The 26,971-nt window shown below is 35.0% G+C and overlaps 4 protein-coding genes across 4 annotated transcripts; 3 read left to right on the top strand and 1 right to left on the bottom strand.

The window, feature by feature from the left end:
• Window positions 1–9,023: 9,023 nt before the first annotated feature.
• Window positions 9,024–11,913, top strand: LOC117924266 (BAG family molecular chaperone regulator 3-like). The gene is made up of 4 exons (XM_034842859.1): window positions 9,024–9,360; window positions 9,863–10,119; window positions 10,586–10,732; window positions 11,576–11,913. Exons 1-4 carry the CDS (start codon window positions 9,135–9,137, stop codon window positions 11,714–11,716), a joined length of 771 nt encoding a protein of 256 aa, XP_034698750.1. The 5' UTR covers window positions 9,024–9,134; the 3' UTR covers window positions 11,717–11,913.
• Window positions 11,914–14,248: 2,335 nt separating this feature from the next.
• LOC117923469 (pentatricopeptide repeat-containing protein At4g21065) lies at window positions 14,249–16,417 on the top strand. The gene has a single exon (XM_034841768.1). The coding sequence runs from the start codon at window positions 14,315–14,317 to the stop codon at window positions 16,154–16,156; it is 1,842 nt and encodes a 613-aa protein (XP_034697659.1). The 5' UTR covers window positions 14,249–14,314; the 3' UTR covers window positions 16,157–16,417.
• A 656-nt stretch (window positions 16,418–17,073) lies between these two features.
• LOC117922959 (protein BREAST CANCER SUSCEPTIBILITY 1 homolog) lies at window positions 17,074–24,257 on the top strand. The gene is made up of 14 exons (XM_034841200.1): window positions 17,074–17,173; window positions 17,812–17,865; window positions 17,976–18,046; window positions 18,616–18,729; window positions 19,275–19,762; window positions 20,016–20,126; window positions 20,269–21,357; window positions 21,515–21,615; window positions 21,947–22,133; window positions 22,252–22,352; window positions 22,467–22,593; window positions 22,680–22,845; window positions 22,973–23,091; window positions 23,628–24,257. Exons 1-14 carry the CDS (start codon window positions 17,118–17,120, stop codon window positions 23,976–23,978), a joined length of 3,135 nt encoding a protein of 1,044 aa, XP_034697091.1. The 5' UTR covers window positions 17,074–17,117; the 3' UTR covers window positions 23,979–24,257.
• A 208-nt stretch (window positions 24,258–24,465) lies between these two features.
• On the bottom strand, window positions 24,466–26,163 carry LOC117923523. The gene is made up of 2 exons (XM_034841850.1): window positions 25,832–26,163; window positions 24,466–25,569 (listed from the first exon to the last, which is right to left on the bottom strand). The coding sequence occupies exons 1-2, from the start codon at window positions 25,941–25,943 to the stop codon at window positions 24,719–24,721; spliced, it is 963 nt and encodes a 320-aa protein (XP_034697741.1). The 5' UTR covers window positions 25,944–26,163; the 3' UTR covers window positions 24,466–24,718.
• Window positions 26,164–26,971: the final 808 nt, after the last annotated feature.

Here is a 26,971-nt window from a genome sequence, read left to right as displayed (position 1 = left end):
AAAACAAAAGAATCAATATCAAGTCTAGTTGGTCCTTGGTACATGATTACTATCCTTAATCGAGATTGGCTTGGAAAATTGAATTAGAGGATTATATATTCTTTTAATCAAACATATATTACTGCATGTTCATTTGTCAATTCCTACTAAGGGACACAACAAATATCAACTAATAATCAATCTAGCCTCTATGAAGATAGGAAGATGAGTTTCTCCTAAACTAAGAAAATATACATTAGCATTAAATGATTGAAGAGTTAAATCCCCTGATTACATATTTGATTCCAACTTAAGCACATACTCAAAGTTTGACTTATCAATTGGAATAAAGAAATGTGAAGTTGCCTTAAAGTGATTAAACTACTATACTTTTCTTCAATGGCGATCACTCATGGCAACTTATGCTACCTCGATAAAAGTGTAATTGACTAAAATGACTTAGGCTATTGATATGCTTACAAAGAGAACGACTCACAAATTGTTTCCATTTATGAATAGGTTAGAGAAGTAAAATGTTGATGACTCAAATCAGATATTACCACACCCGTCTATTTCTATGCCTCAAGAGAATATATGTGAACTCTGTGTTAATATGAGGTGAGAGACAAGCTAGTAAGTTTGCTTCAATTATTTCATTATCCATTCGATAACTCTAAGACATGACAATAGTTAAGAAAATCTAGACTACTCCATTCCTAGCCTTGGATTTGTAGGGTGCATGCAAAACTTTCCAAGCGGTTCTCTAGATCTAACAAGTAGAAGCAATATGCACACAAAAACATAGATCTAAAGATAAATTTTGAGATGCCTTTGAGAATCCATTTTAGTTCTTTGAGAAGGGGCAATGGGGACATGAACAACACAACAAAAAATTCGTAAGGGAGAAATAATTGGTTATTAGCCAAGTACAAGTTGAAAAGGCAAGAATTCATGGTCAACAGAAGGTTGAAGATGGATTAAATATGCAACATAGAGTATAGCATGACCCCAAGCAAAAATGGGTAGTTGTGTTCTAAGAAGCAGTGGTCTAACAACTAATTGAAGTCGTTTGATAAGTGATTTAGCTAAACCATTTGGGTATCAATATGAACAACAAGATGTTCAATGTCAATCTTGATTGACATGAAATAGTCAATAAACATTTGGGATGTAGATTCACTTGTATTATCAAGACAATTTGTCTTGATAAGATAATATGGAAAGTGTGCTCTTAGCCAAATCATTTGAGAAAGTAGCATTGCGAAGGCAACATTGCAAGAAGAATGAAGACAAACATTTGATTGCTTTGTATAAGGATCTATTATGACTATAAAATACCAAAATGATCCACAAGAAGGGTATAACTTTAAAAGCAAACTTTAGTGTATTAAGGATAACATGTTTTGCATTACATAAAACAATTAGAAAAATAAATATAACACTTAATCAAAACTGACATTGTCATCTCCAATTAAATGATCAATTTTTTAACTTGGATCTTTAAAGAAATCAAAAACGTCCAAGTGGGTTATGTCCACTGTCCTATCGTCATCAATGAAGTTCATTTCAACTTCTTTTCCTTTTACCTTGATGGAGGCTTGGGAAAGATCAATTAAATGTTTTAGCGTATGAAAGCTATACATCTGGTAGCCTTTCATCCCACATTTGTTACATTCATTCTTAGAAGTCTTTTTGGTTTGTACATCTTTACCCCCTTTTTTATGCACTTACCACATTGTTCCATTTATGGTGGTAAAGGTTTTTTTTTTTTGTTTTTTTTCCAATTATGAGAATAATTATGACCTACACGATGTCGTGGTTTATTCTTTTCATGCACATGATTGTGTTTTCGTCCACATCCTCGCCCATGTCCATGAAATGTGATAACATTCGCTTAAGGGAATAACACTAAACCAATTAGACGAGATTGGTGATTTTTTAATAAAAGTTTGTTATTCTGCTCAACCAGTAAAAAATATGACATCAATTTCGAAGATTTAGTAAATCATGTTCTCTATATTACTACTCCGATAGCATATTTGAAGCATGAAAAATAGTTAATGTTTTTTATGACGGTCTTATTCAATAAATTTTTCTAATTTTCTTTACATAACTTCAATTATAAACTAAATTTAAATAAAGTGAATATATATTTGTTGACAGTTTTAAAATCTTGCAACCTTAAATGTATCCAATCATAACAAGCCTTGGGTAGTATAACAGTCTTTTGATGGTCATAAATTTTTTTAGAGAATGAAAGGATCCCTTATTGTGAGGTATTTACTTTTCAAACTCTCATCAATACAATGATGAAGGCATATTAATACCTTTGTGTTCTTACAAGGTTGCATTGTTTCCTTCCTTAATGGTTGTCCTAAGATGGTCATAAATTTTTTTAGAGGATGAAAGGGAATATTAGTACCTTTGTGTGATCCCACAGGGTTGCATTGTTTCCTTAACGGTTGTCCTAAGGTTCCTTGCATCTAAACGAATTTCAGCATCAAGGATCTAGTTTTTACTTGAAACGTTAAGCGCAACAAACTCAAACTTTGTAATTTTGACATTATCAAATAATTATATATTGAATAATTAAATTAGGATCATATAAAAATATTTTGCCCAATAAAATATATTTATTTTATTCTAAATATTGTAAATGAATAAAATACAAAATATGGTGACAATAAAAAAAATCAATATTCTCTAACGCATAACCAATAGCTAAAAGTAGTACAAATTTTTATTTTATATAGTTTTTGGTAAGGTTTAGAGTAATAGCTTTTAGCTAATGCTAATTTTCTCCTTTCTTATTGTTATAAATATGAGGCTAATCCAACCTATGGTAATCACCTTAAAAGGAGGGTGGATAGGGTGATGGTCTCTTTTCGCAAATTTAAACTATGTGAATGAAGAGACAATTATATGCAAGTATATAATAAGCAATATAAATACAATTGCATATAAATTAAAAGAGTAGGGAAGAGAGAATGCAAACACAAGAGTTTATAGTGGTTCGGCGCAACAATTAGAAAAATAAATATAACACTTAATCAAAACTGACATTGTCATCTCCAATTAAATGATCAATTTTTTAACTTGGATCTTTAAAGAAATCAAAAACGTCCAAGTGGGTTATGTCCACTGTCCTATCGTCATCAATGAAGTTCATTTCAACTTCTTTTCCTTTTACTTTGATGGAGGCTTGGGAAAGATCAATTAAATGTTTTAGCGTATGAAAACTATACATCTGGTAGCCTTTCATCCCACATTTGTTACATTCATTCTTAGAAGTCTTTTTGGTTTGTACATCTTTACCCCCTTTTTTATGCACTTACCACATTGTTCCATTTATGGTGGTAAAGGTTTTTTTTTTGTTTTTTTTTCCAATTATGAGAATAATTATGACCTACACGATGTCGTGGTTTATTCTTTTCATGCACATGATTGTGTTTTCGTCCACATCCTCGCCCATGTCCATGAAATGTGATAACATTCGCTTAAGGGAATAACACTAAACCAATTAGACGAGATTGGTGATTTTTTAATAAAAGTTTGTTATTCTGTTCAACCAGTAAAAAATATGACATCAATTTCGAAGATTTAGTAAATCATGTTCTCTATATTACTACTCCGATAGCATATTCGAAGCATGAAAAATAGTTAATGTTTTTTATGACGGTCTTATTCAATAAATTTTTCTAATTTTCTTTACATAACTTCAATTATAAACTAAATTTAAATAAAGTGAATATATATTTGTTGACAGTTTTAAAATCTTGCAACCTTAAATGTATCCAATCATAACAAGCCTTGGGTAGTATAACAGTCTTTTGATGGTCATAAATTTTTTTAGAGAATGAAAGGATCCCTTATTGTGAGGTATTTGCTTTTCAAACTCTCATCAATACAATGATGAAGGCATATTAATACCTTTGTGTTCTTACAAGGTTGCATTGTTTCCTTCCTTAATGGTTGTCCTAAGATGGTCATAAATTTTTTTAGAGGATGAAAGGGAATATTAGTACCTTTGTGTGATCCCACAGGGTTGCATTGTTTCCTTAACGGTTGTCCTAAGGTTCCTTGCATCTAAACGAATTTTAGCATCAAGGATCTAGTTTTTACTTGAAACGTTAAGCGCAACAAACCCAAACTTTGTAATTTTGACATTATCAAATAATTATATATTGAATAATTAAATTAGGATCATATAAAAATATTTTGCCCAATAAAATATATTTATTTTATTCTAAATATTGTAAATGAATAAAATACAAAATATGGTGACAATAAAAAAAATCAATATTCTCTAACGCATAACCAATAGCTAAAAGTAGTACAAATTTTTATTTTATATAGTTTTTGGTAAGGTTTAGAGTAATAGCTTTTAGCTAATGCTAATTTTCTCCTTTCTTATTGTTAGAAATATGAGGCTAATCCAACCTATGGTAATCACCTTAAAAGGAGGGTAGATAGGGTGATGGTCTCTTTTCGCAAATTTAAACTATGTGAATGAAGAGACAATTATATGCAAGTATATAATAAGCAATATAAATACAATTGCATATAAATTAAAATAGTAGGGAAGAGAGAATGCAAACACAAGAGTTTATAGTGGTTCGGCGCAACTCGGCCTATATCCACTCTCCTCTAGCTTCAATCCCGAGCTTGAGGTTCCACTAATTCAAAGCTTCCAAACCAAGCCTTCAAGCAATACAATTGGATTATAATTCCAATTCACCCTCTTAGACTTTTGGCTTTAAGCACCCTTTACACTTCTTAAGAAATACCACACTCTTGAGAAACTTCTTCTCAAAGGTTTACAAATAAATGATCTCACAAAAATCCTAGCACAAAAACTTTAAGCTCAAATGATACAAGAAAAATAGGATTGAAAGGTGCAATAAGGATATGCAAGTTTTAGAACAATTGTGCACTAAAAACACTCTTCCAAGGCTCAAATATAATCAAGAAAGGTTTGGGAAGGTTAAACTTTTTAAACAATGAAGATTGAAGCATTTTTATAGAAGAGAAAAGTCAAACTAGCCGTTTGGGGGTTCGACCGGTCGAGCTAGGGGTTGACCGATTGACTAGCCGTTAGCATTTAATGCTTGGCAGGTGACCGTTGGGCCTCAATTGGGAAGAGAATCACCTCAACCGGGAAGAGAAGACCACTGGGAGAGAGAGAAACTTTTTAGCCTCCCTCAACCAGTCATCGACCGGACGAGCATAACCGGTTGACCGGTTCCTCAACCGATCGATTGGTTCTTTAACTGGTTGGACCGGTTGAGCCATTTTTTTATTCAACACCCAACCTTTTTCAACTTAAAACCTTTTAAAACAAGTTTGATAAATATTTAACACAAGGTTTTAGTTGAAAACATGAAATTGTCCAATTCTTAAGATTTTTAAAACAAAATAACTCTTTGATAATTTTGGTGCATAAGTAAAAAATGTAATGCATGAAAATCCTAGTGCACCAACAACCTTACAAAGAGATCTTATGAAGCTTGGGTCTTGAAAAACACTTCTCTTTGAGGTGGTCTTCTTCTTCATGATTTCTCCTTGATTTGATTTGTCTTTGTGATTGCCACTTTGGAAATCGTCTTACCTAATCACACTTGAAATATAATCATTAGTTCTAAACCTTGTTTTGTTATCATCAAAATCAAGATTAACCAAACCTTGGTTTTACACTTATTTTATAGCTTCCGACTATGAACAATTAACGCATATTAATATAATTTTCGACTATATAAGATTTTAGAAATTATAAATTTTTGGCAAAGAAATATCATCGTTTACAAGATTCTAACTTTAGCATTCTTAGCTTCTAGTAATTAAAAGTTTTTATATAGCTTCTGGTGATATAAAATTAAAATATTAATAATTACAAGCTTCTCGCTAGATCATTCGTAGTTTCTAACTATGAAAAAAGATTTGTAAAGTTTTTTATTATATGAAATTAAAATATCAATGATTACAATCTTTTGGGTTATGAAAACTTATTAATTTTATATAGTTGTTAGTTATGAGAAAATACAACATAATTAGAAAAATAATTGTGTGAATTATAAAATAATATAAACTTTATAATACATCATTGAATAATGTGTTTGAAAATAAACCTAAGAGGAAACAAATAATGATTTCATTTTTTTAGTAGCTCAAAAACCCTTATTCATATGGTAAGGGTATTATTCCCATGTTGGTAATAATACTATCATCCACCAACTACCATTAACGTTTATAATAATAAATGCTTTGCAAGGCTAACTATTTCTCAAGTTCTTCTCAAAGCTTAAGTGTCAAAATTAAGCCTATTGGAGACTTCACTAGATTAATTCGATTTCAAATATCAAATCAAATAATTATATACATTTTCAATTTAAAGAACATCACAAAAAAATTGCACTCACATATTAATGAATTAAAAATAAATTATTTTTAAATTTTTATAATTTTAAATACATTAAAAATAAATATCATAAATTTACAATTTACCTTTCGAAATATAGATTTCTTATTTGTTTTATGTATAAATTTTTTTAGAGGATGAAAGGTCCCTTATTGTGAGGTATTTACTATTTACTTTTCAAACTCTCATCAATACAATGACAAAAGAATATTAGTACCTTTGTGTGATCATATAGGATTGCATTGTTTCCTTCCTTAATGGTTGTCCTAATGTTCCTTGCATCTAAACGAATTTCAGCATCAAGGATCTAGTTTTTACCCAAAACATTAAGTGCAACAAACTCAAACTTTGTAATTTTGACATTATCCAATAATTATATATTGAATAATTAAATTAGGATTATATAAAAAAACTATTGCCCAATAAATTAAATTTATTTTATTCTAAATATTGTAAATGAATAAAATACAAATTATATATGGTGACAATAAAAAAAACATCAATATTCTCTAACGCATAACCAATAGTTAAAAGTAGTACAAAATTTTGTTTTATATAGTTTTTGGTAAAGTTTAGAGTAATAGCTTTTAGCTAATGCTAATTTTCTCCTTTCCTATTTTATAGCCTCGACTATAAACAATTAACACATAATAATATAATCTCCGGCTATATAAGATTTTAGAAATTATAAATTTTTGGCAAAAAAAATATCATCATTTACAAGATTCTAACTTTAGCATTCTTAGCTTCTAGTAATTAAAAGGTTTTATATAGCTTCTGGTGATATAAAATTAAAATATTAATAATTACAAGCTTCTGCGAGATCATTCATAGTTTCTAACTATGAAAAAAGATTTGTAAAGCTTTTGACTATATAAAATTAAAATATCAATTATTACAATCTTTTGGGTTATGAAAACTTATTAATTTCATATAGTTGTTAATTATGATAAAATACAACATAATTAGAAAAATAATTGTGTGAATTATAAAATAATATAAACTTTATAATACATCATTGAATAATGTGTTTGAAAATAAACCTAAGAGGAAACAAATAATGATTTCATTTTTTTAGTAGCTCAAAAACCCTTATTCATATGGTAAGGGTATTATTACAATGTTGGTAATAATACTATCATCTACCAACTACCATTAACGTCTATAATAATAAAAGCTTTTCAAGGCTAACTATTTCTCAAGTTCTTCTCAAAGCTTAAGTGTCAAAATTAAGCCTATTGAGACTTCACTATATTAATTCGATTTCAAATATCAAATCAAATAATTATATACATTTTCAATTTAAAGAACATCACAAAAAATTGCACTCACATATTTATTAAATAAAAATAAATTATTTTTAAATTTTTATAATTTTAAATACATTAAAAATAAATATCATAAATTTACAATTTACTTTTTGGAAGATAGATTTCTTATTTGTTTTATGCATAAAAAATGGAAAAGTAAAAAAAAAAATTACTTATACAGGGTGGATCGAGATGGTAAGGACAATGATTGTACCGCACTAAATCCGATCCCAATTCATTAAAAAAAAAAAAAAATTCAAACTTGTCCCGAACCCATTTAATTTTATCCCACAAAACAGCCGCATTAGAAGCGGATCCAATTGCCATCTCCATTGCCATCATGGCAATAACTTGAAAGTGTAAATGGATCCTTTAAGTTGTACACGTTATGCCTTACTATAATATGAGAAATAAACAATCATAGTCAAATTAAATTAAACAAGTCGAGTAATGGATGGTTGAATCAAGCTTTGGGACATTCAAAACCATGCTTTTTTCGTGGCTCATAAGTAATTGACGTTGACCAGTAATCCAGTCAAAAGTTGATATATATATATTTTTTTTAAGTTGTATGCAATAACTTCTTGCCTCTTTATGGACATTGGCTTATTTAATGTTATAAATTCATTTTATTTATGAAATAAATTTGAAAAATAATTTTGGTTTTTTTTAATTGATATAATTATATTTTTCGTTGAATCTATGATGCTTTATTTTTCATTCAAGTGCTTTTATAATTTCAATCATTTTAAATGTTATATTTTTTATTCATTTAAGCCATTGATAATAAAAGCTTACTCTATGATTTCTTAAGAGGAAAAAAAAAACAAAAATCCAGCAACAAGGGTCAACCATGTCAATTGCATCCGACGGCTGTGATGAGCCGAAAACAGAAGAAATTTCCCAAAAAAGCCCTACTCCCAGGACCCAACTCAATAGAAAATCAACATCGTGGGTCAGACAGTCCCTTCACGTGACCACACTCCTTCCTTTTTTCAACAGGAGGGTCCTTAAACCCAACCGATCACAAACGAGGAGCGGAGCCACTCTTCAACATCCCCGTCAAAGGACCCACAAATGTCACAGACCAATAACAGAGACCCACGCGTCCGATGGAACATTACACATAAAGCATTTGCTTTTGCTTCCCTTGGATGCTTCCGTAGACTGTCGGCAACCTCTGTGCTTAGCTGTCACTAGACTTATCTGACAGACTCAACACGTGTGAGGCCTCTCATTGGTCAACAAAACTTCCTGTCATTTCTCTACTGTCTTGTAAGCAAACCTTTTCATTGCCGTATAAAACCCCATCCCCGCGCTACAGCGTGTTTGTGTCGGCAGAATATAGTTCACAGCCCTAGATATTTTCTCTCATTTTCCCGAGAAAAATCCATTTTGAACGCTCAATTGTAGTGATTTTTCCGGCAAAGATGATGAAGGGGAGATCGGATTATAGTGGGTGCATGAGCGAGGGCTCGGCGACGACGACGTCGTCTACGTCTAAAGATGAAGAGATTGAGTGGGAGATGAGGCCCGGAGGAATGTTGGTGCAGAAGCGAACCGAGAAATCGGATTCTTTGGCTCCGAATTTGTTGATTCGCGTTGCCTATGGTGCTCTTCGGTACGAGATCTCCGTCAATTCTCAGGCGACTTTTGGTATGATTGATCGATCTGTGTGTCTTTTTATGTGTTATTTTTTCTGTTTGACTGCCGAGAAAATGGAGGAGAGGAAACGAAAATGCTGAATGGCACAGTCCTCTTTGATTCCTGAAAACAGAGGATTTTCACGACACGTCTACATGAGAGGCGTTGCATGTTTTCTTTTCCTTGTGTCTTTTTGTTTTATTGGTTCTTTTTTTCTTCCCTCAAGATCTACGTTTTATTTTTCTGTTATTTTCTTCTCCCTCGTGTTCTCGGCAAGCAAACAAGGTAATACCATTTTCATGCCCTAGAAAATCGCAATTTTGCATTTCCTTTTGTGTTGTCATCCTTTCTCGGGAAGTTTCATGCGTTCATAATTGTTTTGGAAGGAGCCAATTTTATCTGACCATAATGGCCTCATCAAGACGAAAAAATCACGAAGTTTGTATAATGTAGCAGGCATAATAATTGCAACTTTAGAGGGTAATATCGTAAATGTGGTTATGCGTGGTGGCAGGAGAGTTGAAGAAGCTTCTGACGGCGGAGACTGGGTTACAGCCGGGTGAACAGAGGTTAATATTCCGAGGAAAGGAGAGAGAAAATGGGGAATATTTGGACATGTGCGGCGTCAAAGGTCGATCAAAAGTCATACTAATGGAGGATCCATCGAGCAGAGAGAGGAGAGCCATCGAGATGCGCAGGAACGCCAAGATCCAGACCGCACATCGCGCCATTTCGAACGTGTCCATGGAGGTTGATAAGTTAGCGGAGCAGGTAAGCCAATCTGATGAAGTTTACTACACATTACAAAACTCACTATTAGTTATTAATTAAATTAAAAAAAATAGGAACACGTTTTGGAGGCATTTTTGTAGTGGTACGACTCAATGGCATCCGTTAGATCTGGAGAATAATGATGTGTTAAAAAAGTTGGCGGACAGCATTGAGTCATAATCCCACAGCTGGCAGCGATGGGGTGCGACATCAGTATATAATATGGTTTTTGTGTCATCATTGGCCCTGGAATCTTGACCGTCAAGTGGCTATTAAATGGGCCCAATCACCTCTAAAGATGAGATAGTGCCCTGTTGCCACTCGGTGGGCCGCCCCATCCAGAGTGGCAGCTTCAAGCTTGTCCCTTTCATATTCATATTCAGTAAATACACTATAACGTAGTTGGTTGAATGCCCCGAATAATTAGTGAATTTTGAAAATCATGTGTTTCTTCTATCTTCCATAGGTTTCTGCAATTGAGAAGTCAATTTCGAATGGGACTAAGGTACCAGAGGTTCAGATCACTACATTGATTGAGATGCTCATGAGACAGGCTATCAAACTGGATGGCATTGCTGCAGAAGGAGATGCGTCTGCTCAGAAAAATTTGCAGGTACATTTTGCCATTGTTTGCTCCGATTATTTCCATGCGCAAATGATAATATTTTCATCCTTTTGCCCATTGATGCCATATGGGAACCCGCAGCCTGCCTTTTCAGCTTGGGAATTATGATGGAATTTGTGGTGCCACTAAATTACTAATACCATCTACATATACAATGTGACCACCCAAGTTGGGAAATAGTGAAATACTGTAAAGCATAATGCAGATTTCACCTTTATTTTGGCTCTTGAAATAAAAATAATAATTACTCTTTTCAAAATGCGGGAAGTACATTTAGGCTATGTTTGGTTCCCGGAAAATTTGAGGGAAAATACGAGGGAAGGAAAAGTAGAAGGAAAATAAAAAAATAGATTAAAAGTTGATAAATTATTTTTTTTGTTACTTCAAACTCATTTTATTTATTTTAACTCATCAATATAAAAATTAAATAATTTAAAAATACATAAATTTTTAATTAGTTTTAATTATATTTGATTTTCTTTGATATTTTACATAGGACAACCAAATATGAGAAAATCATTTTCCTTAGCATTTTTTTTATTTCCTTTGTACTTTCCGGGACCAAACATAGCCTTAGTAACCAATCAAAAATTTAAACGTGCAAAACGAGTAAAGACTTGTATAATGCTAAGGGAATAGTGCCTTAGCTATCAACCAATAATTTTTAAGTGTGGAAGCGATTATCTTATATCGACAGTTGCTTTCGTTGCACTTGCACCCTTTATTCCTTTTCCATTATGCTTCAGAATTTATGAATTTGGATGTTGTAGATGTGGACTCCAAAAGAGTATAGCATTGATACTAGATCGCTGTTTAACGTTATCTTTGCAGGGTAAGAGAGTGCAGAAGTGTGTGGAAACGCTAGATGTGCTGAAGATATCAAACGGGAAAGTGAAGCCTGTGATTGTCACAACCAAGTGGGAGACCTTTGACCCTCCTCCAACCACAGCTCATTGGGAATTTTTTGATTGATCTTTGATTATTTTCCATTTTTGTTCATTCATCATTTTTATGTATTTAGCTCGAGAGATGCATGAGCGAGCAACTCTACTTGTACTTATGGCCCTTCCTTCCCATGAACTTGCCAATAAGCATCGGTTAATTAGATAATTGCAGTTTTGTTGAACACTGGTGTATATCTATATATATATGGCTATTTCTATCAGAAATTAGAAACAAGTTTGTGCATTCAATCAGCTCTCTCAAGCCTAATTAAGAATAGTAAATTATCATTTTCGAATTTGTATTTCTGTCCAGTATAGGAAGAACTGGAAACTGTACTTGGGTACAGCAACCCCAAAAACCAACTTCCACTTTCCACAAGTACTAAGTACTGATTGATAAGAAGAAACCAAGAAAGATAAAAAAAAAAAAAACATCGATTGCCACCGTCTCATCATCCTCACTACCTATTCTTTTTTTCACATGCAGCAGCACCTCCGGCTCTTCATTGTGCCAACATTGTGCGTCATCTGCTATCACTACTATGCCCTACAACCACCACCCCCATTATTCCACACACCACCATCTCCTACCTCCGCCAAGCATTTCAACATCACCATCATATCACTTTCACCTACCAGTACCACTACTAAAATCTCAACACTTGTGATTATTCCCAACACTACTTGTGCACCCACTTCCTCAACTCTTCACCCCCTTTGAAGGCATCGATCGTCTCATGGTGATAGGTCCATAAGATTTCAACTAATATTGATATCGATATTGAAATATTGAAGGTGGATGGACACAATGAATCGGCTTGAGGGCTGTCATCAAAGAGCTCTAAGAGTTAAGGTGCTTCAACACAAATGTAGCCCATGTTCTATGGTGGAAGAGTGAAGCCAATAGGTTAACAAGAAAACCTACTTTCCGTCTCTTCCCGGTTCTCACAGCTTGGGACCCAAGTCATATATTTTATCAAGTACCATGGACGTGCAGGCTAGCACGATTATTCCTTGACTTTGGTTACAGTTATTACTTTTTAACTTGAGGTTTAATTAAAGGAATAAAATGATTAAGATGTTGGTGCAATAGGGTGAGAAGAAGAACCAAAAAGCCCTGATTCATTTGGTTCTCTCCTTCACTAACTAAATCATTGAGAGCTCTAATGTAACTTTTTGTACAATGATACACAACACAACTCGAACATTGAATGAAGTTAGTTTCAGTATTAGACAAATGATCATTTTTCAGTCGTCAGATTCGAAGACTGAGAGAAAGGATATGGATCGAAAAGGAAATGTGGATAGAGTTGAAAGGGCAAATTTCCTTTTACAGCTTATGCACTTGTCTTAGTCTACCATACCAATGCCATGAGCTTGAAACCAATTATAAAAGGCAGACTGATGGATGATGCGGGACCTGCGGGAGAATTCTTGGACTTTCTGTCTTTGTGGATGCATTCATGTGTGGTTGCTTCTCCTTTTAGCTGTAATGGGCTAATGCAAACCCAAGCATTGGCTTGAGAATGTCCTCCATGTGCCATGCCCGCTTTTATTGACATCGAAACATGAAGAATGTTTGGATGAGAGCTAAAATTATACAGCAACTTATCATATCTCCTACAGTCCATCATGACAGTGACTAGACTACATGTAAGGGAGAGACCCAAATTTATTATTTGCCTATATTGCTCTGCTAATGCTATTGCTGTGGAAAGTCTGGACAAGAGTGCTGAATTATGGGCTGAATAATATATTAATAATTGGTATGGTGATAGAGATTTGAAAGCTACTACACCTAATTGCTTGATAAAATTCCCAGTTACACCTTGCTTTTTTATTGAAGTTTTGGTTTTGGTTGGTATTTTTAAGCTTTTGTCTCATTCTTACAAATTAAAATATTTTTCATCCTCATTACCTCGGAGGTTGTCAACTTCTTTAATGGGCATGAAACCTAAAAAATGGCTTGAGAAAGTTGTCCATGATCACTTCATGTGCCATGCTTGCTTTAATTGATATTGAAGCTTGGAGAACTTTAGGATGAGGGCTAAAAATTAATTATAGGGCAACATGTCATATATATATATATATTAAACATCCCAGCATAACAGTGAGGAGTAGATGCTAGCATCATTTCTCTATAATGCACTGATAATGTTATGAACAGTTGGGACCAAGGCCTAAATCATAGGGCTAAGAGTACTTAGTGACAATTAATGTGATTTCCTGAGAAACCCAGGCCTAACTTTTTCACAAGATTCGGAGTCAAAACACAACTTCAAAGCAATCAAAGCTTTCAAGTAACTACTGCTTGTATTCATTGAAAAAGAAAATATTTCTGCTGATTTAGGGTTAAGTACTCTATCAGTAGTGCTGCCGGAGACATAGTGTGATTACATTAATATGATATAAAATAAACTTAATATTCTAACATGTTGAACCCCTGTCTCCTATCTGTTGAAGGGTAATATTGTCTAAAAAAAAAATCGTATTTCATATTTTTAAGAGAAAATTCATTTGATCAAATTAACCTTATCAGGTTGATGAAAACCCTTCCAAAATCGAAGGATAAAAGTAAAAGGGCAATACTAAAAGGAGGCTCCTTCCTCACACACCCACGTATCTCATGCACTCGAATCAGCTGGGTAGGCAGCCCTCAATCCCAACCCATAGCCCCAGAAAACATTTTGCTTTCACAATCTCCACGTCAACCTGCCCAGAAAGCCCCAAATCCTATATTCTCAAGAAATGCATTGCTCTTTTGTTAAGCTGTGCTTCTTCCAAATTCAAAGTCAGGCAAATCCATGCATTCTCTATCAGACATGGTGTCCCCCTCACCAACCCGGATATGGGCAAGTACTTGATATTCACCCTTTTGTCATTCTGCTCGCCCATGTCCTATGCCCACCAAATCTTTTCCCAAATCCAAAACCCAAATATTTTCACGTGGAATACTATGATAAGGGGCTATGCAGAGAGTGAAAATCCTATGCCAGCCCTTGAATTGTACCGTCAAATGCATGTATCTTGCATTGAACCTGATACACACACTTACCCCTTTCTTCTCAAGGCCATTGCTAAGTTGATGGACGTTAGGGAGGGGGAAAAGGTTCATTCCATCGCTATAAGAAATGGGTTTGAGTCGTTGGTGTTTGTTCAGAACACTTTGGTTCATATGTATGCGGCTTGTGGGCATGCTGAGAGTGCTCACAAGCTGTTCGAGTTGATGGCTGAGAGGAATCTTGTGACTTGGAATTCTGTAATTAATGGATATGCTCTTAATGGGAGGCCTAATGAGGCTTTGACTCTTTTCAGGGAAATGGGTTTGCGGGGCGTGGAGCCAGATGGGTTCACCATGGTTAGCTTGCTTTCTGCATGTGCTGAGCTTGGGGCTCTGGCTTTGGGCAGGAGGGCTCATGTGTACATGGTAAAAGTGGGTTTGGATGGGAACTTGCATGCTGGCAATGCCCTTTTGGATCTTTATGCAAAGTGTGGGAGCATTAGACAAGCACATAAAGTGTTTGACGAGATGGAGGAAAAGAGTGTGGTTTCCTGGACTTCTTTGATTGTGGGATTGGCTGTTAATGGGTTTGGAAAGGAAGCACTTGAGCTTTTCAAGGAGTTGGAGAGGAAGGGCTTGATGCCCAGTGAGATTACTTTTGTTGGGGTCTTGTATGCTTGTAGTCATTGTGGGATGGTGGATGAGGGGTTTGATTACTTCAAGAGGATGAAAGAGGAATATGGCATTGTACCAAAGATAGAGCATTATGGTTGCATGGTTGATTTGTTGGGTAGGGCAGGCTTGGTGAAACAAGCACATGAATTTATCCAAAACATGCCAATGCAGCCCAATGCTGTTGTTTGGAGGACCTTACTGGGAGCATGCACCATACATGGGCATTTGGCTCTTGGGGAGGTTGCAAGAGCCCAACTCCTCCAGTTAGAGCCTAAACACAGTGGGGATTATGTGCTCCTCTCCAACCTCTATGCATCTGAGCAGCGTTGGTCAGACGTGCACAAGGTGAGGAGGACAATGCTGAGGGAAGGAGTGAAGAAAACTCCGGGGCATAGCCTTGTTGAGTTAAGAAATCGCCTCCATGAGTTTGTAATGGGAGATAGATCCCATCCCCAAACTGAGGAAATATATGTGAAGCTAGCAGAGATCACAAAGTTGTTGAAATTGGAAGGTTACGTGCCTCACATCTCAAATGTGCTTGCAGACATAGAGGAGGAGGAAAAGGAGACTGCTCTGTCTTATCACAGTGAGAAGATTGCAATTGCTTTTATGCTGATTAATACAGCAGCCGGCATCCCAATCAGGGTTGTGAAGAATCTGAGGGTGTGTGCAGATTGTCACTTAGCAATTAAACTTATTTCAAAGGTATTTGATCGAGAGATAGTTGTGAGGGACCGCAGCCGGTTCCACCATTTCAAAGATGGACATTGTTCTTGCAAGGATTATTGGTAAATCATATGATGTCTGGCATCCACGGAGTGTTTGTGTATTCCAAACAGCATCCATTGGGATGTTGAAGAATTGAACTTGAGAGTTGATGACAATCATCAAAGACCGCTGTTGAATTCTGTGTGGCATCAATGGCTGATTATTGGTGGAGAAGAAGCATCTTATCCATCATGTTCTTTTGCATGTATCAATTGTTTCTGTGCTAAAAGCTCTTAGAATGACCTTGGTTATTCTAAATTCCAACCACATCATTGTGACCTGTAACTTCTTAAATTTGAAAGTCAATAAGAGGCCATGGTTAATTTTTTAAAAATTTGAGAGAAAATGTAACGGAAATAAAATAGAGGAAAAATATATATATATAAAAATTAATAAAAAAAAATCTAAAGTTAACAAATCATTTTTATATACTGCTTTAAATTTATTTGATTTGTTTTAACTTTTGTATATAAATATTAAATAATTTAAAATGTATAAATATTGAATTAATTTTAATTATATGCATGTATTGTATTTCATTTAAGAAATGGAAAATGAAAATGTGAAAGGGAAATTAAAGCAAAAATGAAAATAAAAGTGTGTTTGGTAGTGATTTTATAAAATGTTTTGTCTTTCTAATACTTTAATAATAAAAATTTTTAAATGTTAAAAATATTAAAAATGTTTTTTCAAATCACTATCAAGGTTCTAAGTTGTGTTTAAATGTTTTATAGTAACGAAGGCAAAAGCAAGTAAATAATAATAATAAGTTAATAACATTAATAGCGAGTGTGGCGGGTGAAGCGGAGTCAGATTGGCGGGTTGAAATTTTGAAAAAGGTCCTAACCCCCAAAGCCCAAAATCAAAAGTGGCGCCACTTGTTTCTCCATCCCTTTAATTCTTTACATTTCAGAAGGAATTCGGATCCTTCATTTTTCTTCTTCCTCAATCTTTCTTCCTCTCTCTCTAAATCGCTTGCAGCAAAATGGGCGATTCTTCACACCTGGAGAGGATGGGGAGAGAACTCAACTGCCCCATTTGGTAACTACCCATTATCTCTGTAATCCCCACTTGCTTTCTTCTTTGCCTTCTCATTTGATTCACCTCCGTTTGGTTGCTGAGGAGCCAGAGGAAAATAAAAACAAGTCAAAATCTGTTTTCTTTTGTGCTTTCTGTTGTGTTTGGCTCAGTTGGGTCGAGCCCGTTTGTGTTCTCGGGTACTGAACAATGGGAAGTTTTCATTTTTTCAGAGATTTTTATCTATTTCCCACATTTTCTGAGCAACCAAGCAGAATGGTCAATTTTCCCAGATTTTTTCGGCAACTAAACGGACCCCAAGGCACAACTACTATGGTTGTTGCTGTTGATTTATCAAGAAATTTTGTATAATCCAGAAACCTGAACGTGTGTGCTTCTGTATTTATTAATTTTCTTTCAAAATTTATTTTTATTTTAACATTTAACTTCAATATTTTTCCTGGTTAGTTGGTTGCTATATCCTTATTACATAGGAACCCTAATCATATGTATGGATCGTTTTTTTCATTTGGGTTTCTAATTCATCAATTTGCTTTTTGTGGGTTTCCATGATTTTGCCTTAAAAGTTTACGAGTGTGACATTCTCTTATGGGACTATAGTGTCCTGTACCTCTAATGTATGTTCTGTTTACATTTTTCAGTTTGAGTTTACTAAATTCTGCAGTTTCGCTTACATGCAATCATGTGTTCTGCAAGTAAGCTCTTCTTGTTCATTTCGTGTCATTTTTCTTTTTTGGCTATATGTTTATTTGTTCTTAAAATCGAGAAATCAAACCTCATTCTGTGTTTTTTTGGTTGTTTTCAGTTCATGTATCATGAAGTCAATGAAGTCAGGTTCAAATTGCCCAGTTTGTAAAGTGCCATATGGGCGTCGAGGTATGCATAGCCATTGTACATAAAAAGTTATGAAATCTAAGCAGTCAGATTGGTATCATGCACATATTTGGGTCTATCTGCATAGGATAATGCTTATTACAAGGGAAAGAATTTTCATCATTGAAATATACTGTTGAATGTCATGTTAAAGGGGCTAAATTTTTAGCAGTTAATAACTGATAAATAGATAAATGACTGTTAGCATTAAAAGCAATGATGTATGTGGTTAGGCAAATGTAACCATGTTAATTGAAATTATAATGAATCCATTATAAATTTGTAATGGGTAAAACCTATTGATTTGTAACATGTGCCATGCCCACAAAAAAGACCTTGGGTGGCAAAAACCTATTGAATGCTTCAGGAACAAAAAACAGGCTTCTCATGCCATTTTCTAAAATACCATTTCAATCTTTTTCTGGTTTATCATTTTCATTAAATTGCACAAGTTAATATATACTCCAAATCCATTCATCCAAATCAAAATAATCTTTTTGCTTTTGTTGTTGCTAGATCTTTTTCTCTAAGTTTCTTTGTCTTGTATGCTTTGCTTATACCCTTTGCTGCAGAGGTTCGCCCTGTGCCTCACATGGATAGCTTGGTCAGCATCTACAAAAGCATGGAAGCTGCTTCGGGAATCAATATTTTTGTCACTCAGAATGCACCATCAACTAAATTATCAGGTGATACATGCATTCCAAATATGAGAATGTGTAAGTGTTGTGGGATCAATAGGTTGTAGTGATAAGAAAAACAAGGAAAGAATTAAATCGATATGACTGAATGAATGTGTGCATTAACATATGGGATTTTTGTTCCCTTTAACTAATATTTTGAATATGACATTTATGAGCCAAAAAAGAATGGACTGCCCATCCTTTGCATTACTATGCATGGAGTTCCTATCAGGAAATTTTTTGACTGTGAAATGTTAGTTTTTATGAAATACAGAAACAGTTTCAGAATGCAGTTGAAGATTTGTTTTGAGCTTTGCTCTTCACAGTCATATCTGCTGCAGTTCTGTCTATTTTGTATCATTAAGTCTGCATGATTATTCCTTTGCTGAAACTGCAATTTATTTGGACACCAATTTTTATGTTCAGTTGTAGTCTTGTAGAAGATATCCATCTGGCTTGAGAGAATTCTGCCTGTTTATCTCTGAGGGAGATTACAGTGTTTCTCTATCTTACATGTTTCTCTTTTGTTGTGCCTTGTCTCTATTTTAAAGATAAACAGCAAACTGAAGGTGATCAAAATTGTGGGGGACAAAAAGCAGATAATGCTAGTGAGGAGAGAGCAAAGAATCAAAGAAAACTGAAAGGGAAGGGACCAAAAAGATCACTTAAAACCAATCCAGAAGATTCTGGTCTCAATCCTGCAAAACCTTCCTTTCCAGGCAAGAAAAGGGTTCAGGTGCCACAGTATCCTCTGTCAGAAACCCCCAAACGGCCTGCAAAGTTGGATGGTGGTTTGAGTGAAATGAGCAAAGGTGGGCCTAAGAACAATTCAGTTGTACTAAATGAGAAACCTGCTCTAAATGACAATGGAGAACTGGTATTTTCACCTTTTTTCTGGTTGCGAGAGGATGAAGATGTAGAAAACTCAAGTCAGCAGATGGATGGGGATCTTGCCTTGAGCTCATCACTGCCAAATGTTCCTTCTTTCAGTGATATCAAGGGTTCAGATGATGAAATGCCTTCTGAATTGACCCCAAAAGTAAGTAGTCAGTATATTGCACTATGGACTTAATTTGGAAGTTCTTTGTAAACTTTACAAAGAATGTTTGGTAGAGGGGCTAGTAAAAAGCAGTAGATGTTCTATGTCTGTAACCAAATGTTAATAAGCTGTTTTGACATGTAATCTGAAAATAGTAGATATTCAATTTCTACATATTACTTAAGCCATTGCAAAAACTGGAGTGATTTGATAACTTAAATTTGATTTGTCATACCTTGATAATGTTATGTAGGGGAAGGTGGATACCGAATTCAATGTTGCAGACCCATTTGATAGTGAGATATTTGAATGGACACAAAGAGCTTGCTCCCCTGAGCTCTGTTCAAGTCCCATGGAAATGCAGGTATGGCATCATCTCTTTGTATTTCAGGTGTTTTTTTTTCCTAAAAATATATTATCCTTAATATTTTGTTAATTTCAGAAAAGAAAACCTTGCCATGTGCATTTGTCATTTTGCCATTACTGAAATTTGAAGTGAAATGCAGGTTCCAGATTCTGATGAATTTGATGAAATTCAAAAAGGGGAAAATAAACCAGATTCACAGAGTGCAACTAAAGAAGAGGAAGCTCCTAGAACAGAGAACATGAATGGCATGAACTGCAAAGAAGGAACAGGCTGTGCAGCTATGAGATTGCCTGCTATGTCCTCCCCAGAAACCAAAAATGCCAATGGTCAAAATGGGATTGGAATATCAAAAAAGAGAGGTAGGAAATCAAATAAAAAGGGTCAAAAGAAACGTGCCAAGAGAGGTGCTGATGAAGTTCTTGGAATCCATATTAATGCACAGAGTGTAGCTGAAGATTTTATTCCAGTACAAGATTGTGACAAGGATGGCAGTTCAAATTTGAGGAAAAAAACTCACAAAGGGTGTGAGAAGGCTTGCTTTGATAACAATGCTACTGGTGCAGCACCAGAAAATGTTTCCAGCGTATCTGTTGGATCAAAATCTCTGAATCAGGATGATGAGAATATAATTACTGCATTGCCTGCTTCATTAGTTAAGAAACATGTCAGTGATGAAAATCTTAACTTAAAGAAAAGGGGCAGAAGGTGTGATAATGTCAACACCCAGAGCCAGAAAGGTCATACTGTAAGATCTAAAAATCAGAAGTTAGAATCTGCTGAGGATGACATGCTTGGGAAAGGTGCAATTACCCTAAACCAAATAAATTATGATATGTTCTCCCATTCACCTTGTGTTTCTTTGCCTATGGCTGATGATGGGAAAGCTTCTGATCGTGGTGAGAAAGCCAGCAAACATGGCAGAATAATTAGTAAAGTTAATCAGAAGCATGATAAAAGATTGAGACCTTCAAAAAAGTTGAAGGTTTCAACAGATGACATCTCAAAATATGGGTTGATCGATGACACTCAAGAAGGCCATACCAAGGTTTCTGCAAAGAGTACCCAACCAATTAATAACAATCAATGCAATCCTGAAGTCAGAGTTCTTGATTATTCATCAACAGCAAAGAAGGCTCTTTCTGCCACTAGTGGAGGGGCTTTGCGGAAATGTGAGAGCATTCCTAATAAAATTAGTTGTGCTTTTTGTCATTCTGCTGAAGATTCAGAGGTATGCCTTGCCTTCATGTCAAATATATGCATCTCTTTCCCTTATGTATACGCTGGTCTGTTATTTGAATGCTTATACCAACAAAATACCTTTTTTTTTTCCCTCTTTTTTTCGTTGTCTTCTTATTATTTTGTAAAATCTGCAACCAAAATTACAGGCTTCAGGAGAGATGGTCCACTACTTCAATGGGAGGCCCATTGCAGCAGATCACAATGGAGGATCTAACATCATACATTCGCACAGGAACTGCACAGAATGGTATAATATCCTTAATTGTCAGATATGTTCAGATCAGCATGTAATACAGATGCATTTTTTCTACTATGAACCAGAATACATCAAATAGGATTATCATTTTACTATTGATCAAGATGCCTCAATTTTATGTCAATATGTTGTATGAAATCAAAAGAAGTCAGGTGAAATGCTTACTCAAAAAATTGTATCTCTATGAATTTATGGAACTTCTGATTTATGTAAAGAAACTCAATAAGAATCATTCTTTAAAACTCAGCAATTAGTTTTTGCTTCTAATGTTTACAAGCTCCATGTTGTTGATATGGTTTAGCCATTAAACAAATTTGTGCAGGGCCCCTAATGTTTATTTTGAGGATGGTACCGCAGTCAATCTCAAAGCTGAATTAACAAGAAGTCGGAGGATTACATGCTGCTGCTGTGGTATCAAAGGGGCATCTCTAGGTTGCTATGAGAAGAGTTGTCGCAAAAGCTTTCATTTTCCTTGTGCAAAGCTAACCCCACAATGTCGATGGGATACTGTTAAGTGTTAAATAGATTGAAATGCTGTCTAAAAAAATTCATAGAGAACATCAGGTCATTTCTTTTCTTTTTATCATGGGATGTGTCTACCTATTCATTTTTTTAATTGTGCTACAGGACAACTTTGTCATGTTGTGTCCTCTTCATGCCTCTTCTAAGTTGCCAAATGAAATTTCTGAACGTCCAGCAAAAACTAGAAAGAAATGCAGTACAAAAGGGTACACTGACATTTATATAAAACTCGTTTTAAAAGTTGCTGCGAGTGGACTTTCAAGTATTTCTGCAATATAAAAATCTCATTATATGCCTTGATTTTTTCCATTCTTTTCCAGACGATCAGACATTCAACGAGCTCAAGTTGCTGTTAAACATGACATCAGTACTAGTCAGCACTGGAATTCCCATGGATCACCTGGTAAATTGGTTCTTTGTTGCTCAGCTCTCACAGTTGCAGAGAAGGTAAAATACACATCTAAATAGGTTTAGGCTTGAATCTTAGGAAGTATAATTCCAATATTTTCTCAACTTCACATTGGAATTGGCAGGATATTGTTTCAGAATTTGAGAGGTTATCTGGAGTTACAGTGTTGAAGAAATGGGGTCCAGGTATCACCCATGTCATTGCATCAACAGATGAAAATGGAGCATGCAGAAGAACCCTAAAATTTTTGATGGGTATCTTGGAGGGAAAGTGGATTCTGAACACTGAGTGTTAGTATTAGTTTTTTTTTTTTTCTTACACAATGGATCAGTATCTCAGAGCTCCAGTGTATACATATATACACTGAGTTTTCTTTTCTTAATCTTTTTGATTTTTTATTATTACTTTTTTTTACAGGGATTAAAGCTTGCATGAAAGCGAAGGAGCCTGTTGCAGAGGAGCAGTATGAAATTGGTATTGACATTCATGGAATCAGAGATGGTCCTCGACTTGGGAGACTAAGACTCCTGAATAAGGTTATTTCTTGTAACCATCATTTGATCATCTTTCAATTGCATCTCGCATAGACTAATTTTGTTATTTAGACTCCCCTTGAATCAATCTATTTGTAGGTATACTTGTAACTTTGGCCCATCTGAAACATCTTCTTATATAAGTCTTAATGGTGTGATATATATTTCTATATTCTTTGAGGTAACTTTTGTCCTACCAAATGATTTTCAATTTTATTCTGAAATCTGTGGTATGCCATAGATCAAAATTCAGGGAGTTTTGTAATTTAGCATGATCTTTCTCAGAAATTTGAAGGTGGTTCAGTAATACCATCATGTATTATCATGACAATAAATTTCCACTAATTAGGTCATATGATCAGTTTTCCCTTTGTTTCTCCTTTCACCACTCAAAGGCACGAAATAAGCTAATTTGAAGTTTTCTTCATAATTCAATGTGGATTCCGAAGCTTGAGAAAATGATGTCTTTGTGTGGTATTTATATTTGTCTGCATGTACAAAGAACTGGACATTTTATTAACAAGTTTTATTCCATGCAGCAACCAAAGCTTTTCAGTGGCTTTAAGTTCTATTTCTTTGGAGACTTCATGCCTTCATACAAGGGCTACCTACAAGATCTTGTAATTGCAGCTGGAGGAACTGTTCTACATAGAAAACCCATTTTGGGAAACCAGGAAACTCTATCATCTGGATCCTCCATGTACGAAACTTTCATTATTTACAGCCTTGAACTGCCTGAGAAGTGTGGTCCTGACATGAAGAATCAGATTTTTACCTGCCGCCGATCTGAAGCTGAGGCCCTTGTAAGATCAACCGGAGCCAAAGTAGCAAGCAATTCATGGTTTCTGAACTCCATTGCTGCTTGCCAGGTGCAAAATGTTGCTGAGTAATAGACTTTCTTGATTCAGGATTCAATTTCATCCTTTATTCTCTCAAAAGTAAATGGTACCCTTGGCTGGTGATATTATGTAAAGGTTATGGTATGTCTATATGTTACAACTGGGAGTTTGCTTCAGATACAACATTGAGAATTTTATTTGAGTCTGAAGTATCTATCTTGTTGAGCAATTCAAAGCAGTATTTGAAAAATTCACCATCTTGTATCCTGTTGTATGCATGCATATTTAGGTATATTTATGGATGCATCACCCAAGAGGCTTTTGTGGAAACCTTTTGTATGCTACCTCTGCAACGAATGCTATGTATGCTATGATGGATTTTAATGCTAGAATTCTGGAACAAATTCTCAGTTCTAGCTGTGCTTCCTATACTGTTTCCAAACAGCATTCACTCTTTGGTATTGTGGTTGTGAGCCTGCAAGTAAGTAGAAACCAGAATCCTGCTCAAGGATGCATAAAATGGAAAGTGTCAGAAGTATTCAAGAAAATCTTCTCATTAACAATGGCATACAAGATGGGGGAAGAAGGTCAAAAAAGGGAATTACACAACTATTCCGGGGCAGGGGATATAGGCTGGAATGCTGAACCTGTTATTGGATCACTAATTACAAACACTCAAACCTCTTATTTAAAATTCCAAACTATGGGATAATTTGCATTTTCCTTGACAGGAAAAAACAAAACTAGCAGAGCCCCAATTGTCACTTTGTTTTCTTAGTCCTCCTTGCTTCTCATGCGAGAACTGAAGGGCTACTGGCTTTAATCACAACCTTTGGTTTTACACACTCACTTTTCTTCTGTCTATGCTTTGTTGCCTTGATTTCAAAGCGTTCAAACATATGTACCAATGCCGACATTTCCTCTTCAATATCCACTGCTTGTTCATTCCCTGTGATGATCCGCTGCCTGAAGCTACGGATTTGGTCTAGGCCAGCTGCTACATCCACCCCCACTTCCTCCAATGTCATGTGAAGTCCTGCATTCTCCTCCTGGGCCTCTTTCAACTTCCTCTTCAAGGATCGATACCCATCAATGGACTTGAGGAGCTTCTCTGAGAGCGCCTTGTTACGCTCTTGGAGGGCTTCATTTCCTAGAGTTTCCTCCTCTTTGTGCTCAGCCACAAAATTTTGTACTTTCTCCAACAGCATCTCATTTTGGGCTTTGAGGTCATTGACAAGCTCCTCTGTCCCACTCAATTCTTGGACCCTCCTTGCAAGTTCTGTTGCCATAATCTCCTTCTCCTTCCCCAAGCTTGAACACATTATTTCAAGGCTCTTCTGTGCTGCCAAGCTCGCATTCAGCTCCTTTTTCATCTTCTGTTTCTCCTCGCCTCCTGCTTCAGTAGGCTTTTTGTCTCTGGGGACATGGCCAGGCCTAAGGTCAGTGTTGCACCGCCTGAGCTCCGCCTCTCGTTTCTTGCTAAGAGTTTGGCACTTTTGGATTCTGAATTTAACATCATCAAGAATGTTTGTCATCATTCCTGCCACTCTCTGTAGTTTCCGCTCATCGTTAATGTCTTTCGCGCATGCCTCATTGTGATCTTGGATCAGTTTTAGCAGTAGCTTTATATTTGTCGAAACACCTAATTAAACAATGAGAAACACAAACAAAGAAAGCTTCAATGCAGCCTACATTTTGTGAAGAGACGAGCAAGATCCATCACACAATTCTTGAATTCCTTCATATCATGCACTAATTTTGAATGCCAAATTACTACCAATCCAAATGTGAAAAAAGAAGAAGCTGATCATCTGCATTTGATCATATCATAGACCCATAACACATAGCATGGTCATCTGCATTCTAAATTAAAACATATCATAGAAGCAAAAATCAGTGATCACCTTCTAAGCTCAAATCATCTGGGCGATCTTGAATATTCTGGTTGTGATTGGTATGATCATTCAAGGAAGAAGGAAGCAAATCAGGAGACGAAATGGCACGAACCCGGCTCATGTTTTCCAAGGAGAGTGAAGGGAGAATCTGAGAGAGAAAAATTTAAAGAGGAAAGAAGTATGATCAAAGATCAAACAAACAGAAGTAATCATGAAAATAGATATGAAAATGAGGAGAAAGAAATTAAAAAAGGGTGGTTATATTAAGAAAATATATTATTTGAGAGCAGATTGAGAGATCCAAAAAAGAGAGATTGCATGGGGCATATGCACCCTCTCCTTTCTCTCTCTTTCTGTGAGTTTTGTTGAACCCTTTCTTTATGTAATACTCCACTTTTGTTGAGCAGTCATGTGACATGTGGTTGGTTGATGTTGATTATTTCTGCGATGTTTTTGGTGATTGCTCGACTTTTTCTTCGTCCGTTGGTTGCTTTGACTTCATATGACACCACAGCTCTACCCTCTTACCATTTATCTGCATCTCTCCCCTCATTTTTCTTCTGGTCGTTCGTATCTAAATATAAGGATCCTTTCTCGACAGAAAAATCGCCACCAATCAGCTATTACCACTTGTTTTACCGAGGTTCCATGTGTTAGATTTTTTTGAAGTTGAGTTCCGAGGAATTTAATATATTTTTGTAAGATTATTATTTGAGTCGTTTCTACAAGTTTTTGAATTTGAGGTGTGAAATAATTGTCATACCATTAGAGTGATTTTTTGGGATGATACATAATATCTCGACTTCCGGCTCTGAACCCTAAACCTAAAAATTTTCATGATTTACAATTAATTAATAGACATTGTAATTTAATAAATGAAGTAATTTAAGGTCTTGAAGAAAGAAAAATAATTTTTGTACTAGAATTTTTTTTTAAAAAAAATAATTCAAAAAGGAATTTAAAATTTCAAATGATTTTTTTTTAAAACAATCAAGGATTGCAAAAAATCTCAATAGGAATTTTTTAATAATTTTTTGTAATTCTTATAGAAAAAATTTAATTTTTTTTTAACAATTCCTTAATTTCTCTAATACATTTTAACATTCTTTTAAAAAATAATATAAATTAGTTGATACAATATAAGAGATG

The sequence above is a fragment of the Vitis riparia genome, chromosome 10 (assembly GCF_004353265.1).
Source record: "Vitis riparia cultivar Riparia Gloire de Montpellier isolate 1030 chromosome 10, EGFV_Vit.rip_1.0, whole genome shotgun sequence".
Taxonomy (NCBI): domain Eukaryota; kingdom Viridiplantae; phylum Streptophyta; class Magnoliopsida; order Vitales; family Vitaceae; genus Vitis; species Vitis riparia.
This window is presented reverse-complemented; position numbering and strand designations above follow the sequence as displayed.

Bases quoted from the DNA above. Each gene is read 5' to 3' on its own strand.
- LOC117924266 (XM_034842859.1), top strand. From the start codon at position 9,135: ATGATGAAGGGGAGATCGGATTATAGTGGGTGCATGAGCGAGGGCTCG. The intron at 9,361-9,862 runs GTATGATTGATC...GCGTGGTGGCAG, and splicing joins CAATTCTCAGGCGACTTTTG to GAGAGTTGAAGAAGCTTCTG. The intron at 10,733-11,575 runs GTACATTTTGCC...TTATCTTTGCAG, and splicing joins CTGCTCAGAAAAATTTGCAG to GGTAAGAGAGTGCAGAAGTG.
- LOC117923469 (XM_034841768.1), top strand. From the start codon at position 14,315: ATGCACTCGAATCAGCTGGGTAGGCAGCCCTCAATCCCAACCCATAGC.
- LOC117922959 (XM_034841200.1), top strand. From the start codon at position 17,118: ATGGGCGATTCTTCACACCTGGAGAGGATGGGGAGAGAACTCAACTGC. The intron at 18,730-19,274 runs GTGATACATGCA...TCTATTTTAAAG, and splicing joins ACCATCAACTAAATTATCAG to ATAAACAGCAAACTGAAGGT. The intron at 22,846-22,972 runs GTTAGTATTAGT...TTTTTTTTACAG, and splicing joins GTGGATTCTGAACACTGAGT to GGATTAAAGCTTGCATGAAA.
- LOC117923523 (XM_034841850.1), bottom strand. From the start codon at position 25,943: ATGAGCCGGGTTCGTGCCATTTCGTCTCCTGATTTGCTTCCTTCTTCC. The intron at 25,570-25,831 runs GTGATCACTGAT...TTGTTTAATTAG, and splicing joins AGATGATTTGAGCTTAGAAG to GTGTTTCGACAAATATAAAG.